The 8826-nt window shown below is 34.0% G+C and overlaps 1 protein-coding gene across 2 annotated transcripts; it reads right to left on the bottom strand.

Annotated features, from left to right (window-relative positions):
- Window positions 1–2650: 2650 nt before the first annotated feature.
- Window positions 2651–8614, bottom strand: LOC107870596 (spindle and kinetochore-associated protein 1 homolog). Of its 2 annotated transcripts, none has more exons than XM_047413251.1 (10): window positions 8456–8614; window positions 6734–6867; window positions 6527–6651; window positions 5946–6058; window positions 5775–5844; window positions 5126–5193; window positions 4820–4925; window positions 4705–4734; window positions 3668–3781; window positions 2651–2984 (listed from the first exon to the last, which is right to left on the bottom strand). In XM_047413251.1, exons 2-10 carry the CDS (start codon window positions 6828–6830, stop codon window positions 2907–2909), a joined length of 801 nt encoding a protein of 266 aa, XP_047269207.1. In that variant the 5' UTR covers window positions 6831–6867; window positions 8456–8614; the 3' UTR covers window positions 2651–2906. The 2 variants fall into 2 exon arrangements, with proteins under 2 accessions (XP_047269207.1, XP_047269208.1); XM_047413252.1 differs by having other exon boundaries at window positions 5946–6055; window positions 6734–6865; window positions 8456–8606.
- Window positions 8615–8826: the final 212 nt, after the last annotated feature.

Genomic DNA, 8826 nt, shown 5'->3' on the forward strand with positions numbered 1-8826 from the left:
GTATGAGACTTGAGATGTTTAAAGATCTTTGTTTTCAAGTTTGTCTTTTTCTTTTTTTGGTTTTCTAAATGTCAATGTTTAAACTTTAAAAGTTAGTGAAAGGAAATTACTTGAATTTGCAGGAAGTTGGAGTACATGGACTAGGAAGCAGCTCAAATGGGATCAGAGACGGATCCAAGATCTGAACTCTTCAGGTGCCAAGTAAACTTAACAATAGATGCGGAGAGAGGTGGCCAGTGAGGCTGAGGCCGTGACCTTTGCCGGCAATGTCAACAAATCCGGCGATAGCAGCAGCAAAGACCAAAAAAGCAAAGAACAATGATGATTTGGGAATTGGAATTTGAGAGGAATAGGGTAGGGGTAGGCATGGTACGGTACAGTATTTTAAACTTCGATACGGTAACTTCAATTTTCGGCATCTAGAAGAACAATACCATTACCATACAAAATTAGTTCGGTATGGTTCGGTATTTTTAATTTTGATTTCGGTATTTTACAGTATGATAATTCGGTAACCATACTTTATTTGATTTCGACTTTACATACATGCATATGAAAAAATTATAACTTTAAACTTTAAAAATGTCTCAATCATATCAAACTAAAAACTTTCATTGTTAATCAATTACACTAAAAGAACATTTTAATCACGATTGAGTAGTCTAAGATGCAAACTCTGAACAACATTACCTAAGCTTCAGCATAGTACTACTAACTAATAAGCTTTCCAAAAAATTTATTTCTGAATAAAAGTTACTTTTATGTTCGATTGGCTAATGGATGATATATAAATATATTTAATAATCTTAAATATTATATATATGAGTTTTATATATCATTAAAAAACTTTGATGCAGTAAACGGTATTTCGATATTTATTGTATAAATACCAAATACCATACCAAATATCAAAATAATTTAAAAGTTCTACCAAATACCATAACATCCATATTGCGGTATAAAAAATTTTAATTTTGATATGGTATTCAATATATATCATACCATGCCCGCCGCTAGAATAGGATTTTTTTTAATTTGAGGAGAGTCAATAAAATTAAGCACTTTTTAATATCAATATTAACGATTAATATTTGGAAAATAAAAAAAAAATTAATATAATTACTATTAATACATATATAAGAAAAACGGGTTGCCAACTGAGTAGTCATTTGTGGCTTCACTTCAGCCTACAAATAAAGGAAAAAAATAAGGTTGCCAAAGGTCGAACATGCACCCTAGGGGCAGTAAATGTGATGCTCTACCACTCTGAATAAACAATTCTTCAGTTTTGTGAATAGCATGTTAATTATTTGATTATATCCGTATATAGTAAAAACTTCCGTCAAAGTTTGCGGGTAGCGTGGCACACTCACCGCTCTTAACAGATCCACCCTGAATTAGATCGCCACCATTGGTGCTGATGTAAAGGAAATGTATTGGAGTGTGCCAGTGTAGAAGGATATGATTGTTCTAGGGATTTGTGGAACATTGAGAAATGAGAATTTTACTCCATGTTTTTTGTAGTGATCAACATTCGTGGTTTTTGTCTTTTTGATATGTAACATCATATGTATTTTTTTACGTGCCTACAACATTCCTGATGCAATTCTTCCAAATAAAACAATATAATCTATAATCTATATCTATAATTTATATCTATATCTATAATGTATAATATATTAAAAGTATATCTATAATCTATAATTTTGTCTTTTATTAAAAGTATTTGTTTTAGACAAAATCATCTTTTTATTACTTTTTTCTGGATATTTAAGAGTTGAAATTTATTTAAATATATTTATGCTAAAATATTTCTTTATTAAAAGTAGTGTTTTTTTCTAATATTTAAGTATTAAAAATTAATTAACTTTATTTATGACAAAATTTTTTCTTATTAGAATTCATCAGAATTAATGACAACTAATATTTTTTCATTAATTTAAGAATTCTAAATCAACTACATTTGATTTTAAGAAAATTTGAAAAATCTAAAAATAAATATAAAAATATTAGAATAAGAAAAATTTAAGAAGTATCAAATTTTAAAAGTTTTAAGTACGTAATAAAAACGTAATCAATGATTTTGTAAAAATTTGACTTTAAAAACAAAGAAAGATTTTAAATATAGAAAAAAATAATCATGGCACAAATATGATTCAAATTGATGTCTCTCTTAGTCTTTGGCAACAACGGAAAGAGTACTGCATGGCAATGTAAAAGTGACATCGATCAACCACTTAAAACTTCTAATGATAAAATATGTGTTTAAACTAAATATAGGTTTATGTTTATATAATTATATTGAAATGTGAAATTGCACTAAAAATCTCTGTAATAGATAAAATTATTTAATTTTAAATAATCAAATGTTACATGCACGAGATACGTGTGGTTAAACTTGTAAAACAAAAAGATATTAACAAGTATTATATTTTAACATTTTCTTTTAACATTTAATTTATTAGTTGCCAAAAAGACATGAACTAGCATTATGTTTTAAATTTTCTTGAACATTTCAATTTATCAGTTGCTTAAAAGGAATCAATTCAAGTTTAGAGAAATCTGTAACTTTGGCCACTTGTAGGTAACTGGAGAAGGTTTTGTGATGTCAAACCTTCAGGTAAACTCTAGGCCTTATAACAACAAAAAGTTGAATCAAATCGATAAACGCACTGCCACTAACATTTGATACTTAATATGAACTTTGTGTCAAAGCATGCATCAACAAGAACTGATCTTCCAGATGGTTGAATTGTCCTATAACATTCAATGATATCATACAATTTTATACTGTAAACAGCAACAGGTTCCTCAGGTGTGAGGAGAGCTTGAATTTTCTCATTCATATGCTAATCGAAGTCATCACACGAAGCTGTTCAAATTCCTAACTGAGCATTGGTTTCAATTCAGCGAGGCCTCAAAAGAAGGATCACACGGTGATGACCAATTCGAGTTTCACTGATACGACCAAGGTGCCGGAGGACCTGCCAATGACAAAAAGTGCCAAGAAGCATGAATCTGGTTCTTCAGTCATTATTTTCTTATCTAAATCATAAATAGTTGGTGGTGCTGTATAAAGTGCTTTGAGCAGGAAAGTAGAGGTGCTAATAGCATGGTTATTCGAGCGGCTAGTGTTAGAATTTGAGAGATTGAGAGAGGTAGGTTTAAGATTGATGGTCAAACCAAGTACATGGATACGTTTCAACGTGGACCACTATAGTTCTAGGGCATAAAAGGCATTGCCAAGAGAATGAATCAAAATCGGCATAAATTCACTAAAACTAAGTCAATCTTTTATGAACATTAAAAGATGATTACAAAAATCTGATGTATGAGATTCTTGTCAAAGAATGAATCAGAAAGGATTTTCAAAGGAAATCCTAGATCAAATCTGCCAAATATGAAGTAACAAAGGAATAGTTAAAATTGAAAAATTGTTCAGAGATTGACATCTTGATGAGAACTTTCACATGTCAAGAGTACAGATATTGTACCGACATGTAAATGTAACTGAATATAAAGCTAAAAGCTAACCATTATTTAAAAAAAAGGGAAGGAAAAATGAACTCGAGCCAAAAATAAATACACTTAAAGTTTCACTAAGGTAACCTGCGAACTATAATTTAAGTCCATAACACTTGAAAGTTTAACATAAAGAGTAACTCACAGTTAGTATTGCTTTTCCTGTATTGTCAAGCTTCAGTGAAGGCCCTTTGATGTCAGTTTCCAGAAAGAAATGTTTTCCTTTAACTGCTTCGGTTGCGGCAATATCTCTTAATTCCTGCAAAACATGAGTAGCGTTATGCTGTTTAAGCACGTCAAATTTAATCAACAAAGGTTCCACTTTCTAAGAGGTAGGTATCACAAGGAAAACAATATACTATAAGCAAGTTAAATATAGTCCATAAGTAGCTAATTATTTCAATTACACATCATAAGCAAAGGTACAAAACTAGATTCCTTCAAGGATATAAGACTGAAGGGAGCCCCTTATATTATGTCTTGCACACACATGTATAGATCAATTAATTTAGAAAATCAGAGAAAGCTAAACTGGCATAAACAGGAATATGTGATGGTCTCAAGGATAAGACACCTCGTCCCTACAGCAGTTAGGCCTCAAGACTAACGATTATCTGTACAAATCCCAAGGGTGCCACATAAACTTTTCATCACAACCAACCATTTGCAAAGCAATTTCTAAATGGACTTCACATATAATTTCTATCACTAACTCCATCCCTAAGCTGCCTCAGAATTCTAGAGGTGTCCTTGCAAGGAAATCCATAGAATTGGGTTACTAGAATTCTTACAGCGTCTTTTCCAAAGTAATTCCTTCTAAAATGATAGAGACCAAAACAAAGTGAACCCAATCCAGATCAGAATGCTCAAACCACTGGCTCTGTATTATAAATTGACAATCTGGTAGGTACGGCCAGCCTTAGCATTTTGCAAATAATATGGACACATTTGACAAGCAGAGATATCCCAAACAGGAAGGATCCATCTTCCAATATATGATTTGTGAACATATGTGGAAGCTGTAATATTTCTACTTGAAAATAGAACTGCAATAACACTGGTGAGGCTTAAATCTGCAGACTTAGTTTGAACGGGCAAAGTTCAAATCTCTACGGGATATGTGGTATCCCAATTTTAATAATGAGAAAGCCGACTTTAATAGGTAAGATTCAGTTCACTTACCATTGCTCTCTCCGCAAGATTTTCTTTGAGCTTCAGGAGGAAAAAGATAGGAGTCAGCACAGGAGTAATACCAAGTTTCAAGTGAAATTTGTAACCAGATTGACCAAAAAGCAACCTTTTTACGAGGGGCTGTGAGAAGCTGAGAAGTTGCTTCAGCATAAGTAGCCATGTCATTTATTGCTGCATTGACCTTTTCCAAAGTTATACGCTGTTTCATATATCTGCAATTTGTCTCTCTTATTGTCAGCAAATACATAAGATAGAGCTTTATGATGCAAAAGAAGTAAAAGAAATTGGCATCTCTTTTACATCAGCAACCTTTTGGTCTCTCTCTCACTCTCTCTGGGAGGAGGCTAGACAGTTCGTGATGATATTGCTGTATAAAAACGTGTAACCTTAACCGGATTTAGAAAGAACTTACGGTGGTACAGAATTCAGTTCATCAGAATTAATGTAGAAAAGTGGAGGCGAGGCGCGACCTTTTTTCTCCTGATGTCAACAAAAATATAGGGTGAGATCATTGCATGCTATTTTGGTTCTGGAGAACCATTTAGAGCTGTCCTGAACAGTGAACAGCTGACTCATTCAGTAAATGTCTTTCATACTAGAAGAAGAACGATAAACTGCATCCTTTGATCACTATTATATCAAAATTGGGGTGCAATAATATGTGACACTCTTGGGAGTCCTTTTCTTTTTCCCCACAACTCATTGGCAGGCGCTAGAAACAATTACTTCATTGACTCATCGAGTGAGAAGAACGCATTCCTGATCCTAGAATGATTTGATTTTCATTATTCTGGCTAGCTATGAGAAAACTAAATCTCACCCATTATTCAATCAGATATCCCGCTTAGGGCCTTCCTGTTATTTGACCAGATTAAATATGGAACTTACTCTTTATGCAATCTGATACCCCACTTAAAGCCTTCCTGTAGTTTGACCAGATTAAGTATGATGGATACTGTCTATTTATCAAGCTACATCAGCAAAAGATGTAACTTGCATTTTCAGGACAGAAGAAATCATGTGATATGTAGAGAGCTAGAGAATCAGGGAGAGCTTGTCACCTTGGGTGCAGGTTCATCAAGTTTCAGAGAAACCAAACCAAGATCCTCGACACTGGGCTCTAGATGTAAACTACCAAAAGGACAAATTCATAGTCAGAAAGAATGGATCTTCTTAAGGAGTAAGGACCACATGTTAGTAAAGCTATTTCATTACATAGTACAGAATGTTACCATTTGATAGAATCATCAGTTGTTTTAGTCACTCTATCAGGAACATATGATGGAACAACAGAAGATAAATGTTGCAATTTCTTTTGCTGCTGCAGAGACGCTTCTATTAGCTTCTGCAGCCGAAGAAGCAACGAGTTATTGCATATACATACGTGTTTAAATTAAGATGGAATGCTGAACTATACCACACTTTCTTTTCCAAAAACAAGGTGAACCATAAACACAGGAATGTGCATCCAATAACAAATGCACTAACCATACATAAGATTAACGAAACACTTGTCAAACTAAGATTCACGAAACACTGATCAAACTAAGATTCACGGAACACTGATCAAACATTCCAAATTTTCATAAAATACGCTGACTAGATTCTAGATAGAGTAATAACTTTTAGATAGGACAAATAGTGGGAATCAATTGAGAGTCCCTACCCTAATCATAGAAAGTGGAAAACTTCCATGGTCTTGAAATTTCTGGACTTGGAAGTTGGAAATAGATAGCAAGCCTAAGAAATCCTAATTTAAATCAAATTAGCAATACAGGCTCAGGCTTAGAGAGAGAGAGAGAAAGAGAAATACCTTGGCTTTGGGGATGGCTTCAGTTTCTTCACGCAGCCGGATTTTTATTTTTTGGAGCTGAAGCTCCAAAACCTTCACCGCAGAGTCAATAGCTGACAAATCTGAAACGCTGCTTGCTGGGTACACTATTCACATTGCACAAAAATTGAACAGCAGGAATAAGTACAGATGAGAAGCTTTAGAACAACAAGTTGAGCAGATAATTACTGTTTCGAGCTATGACAAGCTGTTGAATCTCCGATATCCGAGTGTTGAATGAGGATATCAAGGAATCAAGTGAAGACCCCACATCCTTGATATCCATTTTCCCCTCTTTCCTTTTCTGTCCCTAACAAACAACTCTTGGGGAAAAAAGAAAAAATAAAGCTCCTTAGAAACATAGTCCAAGTTCCTGCTGTGCACAGACACGCATCCAAGTTCGAAATCAAAAACTAGCCAACAACATACCCAATGAAATCCCACAAGTGGGCTCTGGGGAGGGTAGAGTGTACGCAAACCTTACCACTACCTCGTGGAGGTAGAGAGGCTGTTTCTGCAAGACCCTTGACTCAAGTGCAACAAATCCATGTAAAAGAAGAGAATGAAGAGAGCATACAATAAATAATAACAACAAAACAATGTGATAATTGAAACACAACAAACAACATATGAGGATAGATATCAAAAGCAAGACCATAAGAATAAGACTCCAAAAAACCTATATCTAGGAAAAACGAGACATCACTCCACCCTCAACTACCTAACTAACCCTCTATCCTAACTCGTGTCCTCCATAATCTTATATCTAAGGTCATATCCATGGTAAGATGGAGAAGCGTCAAGTCCCGTCAAATCACCTCTCCCCACGATTCGAAATCGAACACTAGTCAAGGAGTACAAAGGCTTTAGTAACCGCAGTTTTGACCGCTGAATCAACAATCCACTTTGTTAGTAGATTCCCAACTTATAATTTTATATATTTCACGGACTTTCCAATACAAATATAGGACCTGCACCAAAGTTACTTTCGAAACCCACATCTTATACCCTAGATTGCCCCTGGCTGTACACATCTTCATTGATCACCAACCTTATATAGCAAGTACTTCCACATGGTGCAATACAAATATTAAATAGTCACATAACAGACACTGCTCTCTAAAAACAATACAAGCCTCAAAACTAGGAAATGCACAATGGCAATGTACTTAGGAACGGTGCTCAAGCATCCATTGTCTTGAATCATGTACTACATTCATATATACGAAACTAGTATAAATATGTGAATAGATTGACCAAGCACCCCTTATGTGATTAGAAGCAACTTAGTATTCCGTATAAAGCACGCATAAGCACCCATGACAAAGATGTTCTAGGTCCGCACTGAATGTAAGAAACCATAGAAATCTAACTAAACCACTTTTTTTTCAAACCAATACAGCCAAAGTCATGAGAGAACAAATATTGTTTTAACACGACAAATTTTTTTCTGTTAAATTTAGTGTCCAAGCAAGCTTTCACGCACCTCAATTAATTCCACGGGATACCTCCCACCAGTAATAGGTATCACGTAACACTGTCCACCATCACTAGGAAAGATGGGAAGAAATCATATTAAACAATTAGCATGACAATAATTAACTTTAGTATAAGTTAAAATATGAAAACGCCGCACGCGGAGGGAGATGCTTAAGCACAACTAGGGATCTATTATACAACCTGAAACCCTCAAAGATTCAGAATGTTCCATCAAAATACCATACTTAAATTATATTCAGTTCTTAAATAAACTCAAATTATATTCAGTTCTTAAAAAAAAGCATTAAACACTCAAAAGGCATTGCAGCAACATCATGCAGTGCAGGTGTCTAGTAACATATCGCTATAATTCGAGCACACAGATGCTATGGCAATTTTTGTGGGACAGGAAGTCCAAATTGCAAGGCATACCTGAAATTGTTGAGAAGAATGTACGGAATAGTGGGATAAAGCCACATCAAAAGTCCTTTGCTTTCAAGCCGATAGGAATTGAGCAAAGTGAGCCAGTAGAATGGGATAAAAGCGCGCTTTTTTTTTTTTTTTTTTTGCTTTCTAAAATTTTAAAAAGGACGAATAGTAGGTTTGACGAGAAAATTGAAGTAAAGATTTCTTAAAATTTTAACTTTTGAATGAAAAATTTGTGAAACTTAAAGATGTAATATAATTAAGAAATTTGATTAAGTTAATTATGAATTTAATTAATATTTTTTTAAAAATTTAATTTTTTTAAAAATACAAAACAACTCACACCTCTCTCCTCTCCAAATCAACGTCTCTCTCCC

Source organism: Capsicum annuum, chromosome 5 (assembly GCF_002878395.1).
Source record: "Capsicum annuum cultivar UCD-10X-F1 chromosome 5, UCD10Xv1.1, whole genome shotgun sequence".
In the NCBI taxonomy this organism is placed as follows: domain Eukaryota; kingdom Viridiplantae; phylum Streptophyta; class Magnoliopsida; order Solanales; family Solanaceae; genus Capsicum; species Capsicum annuum.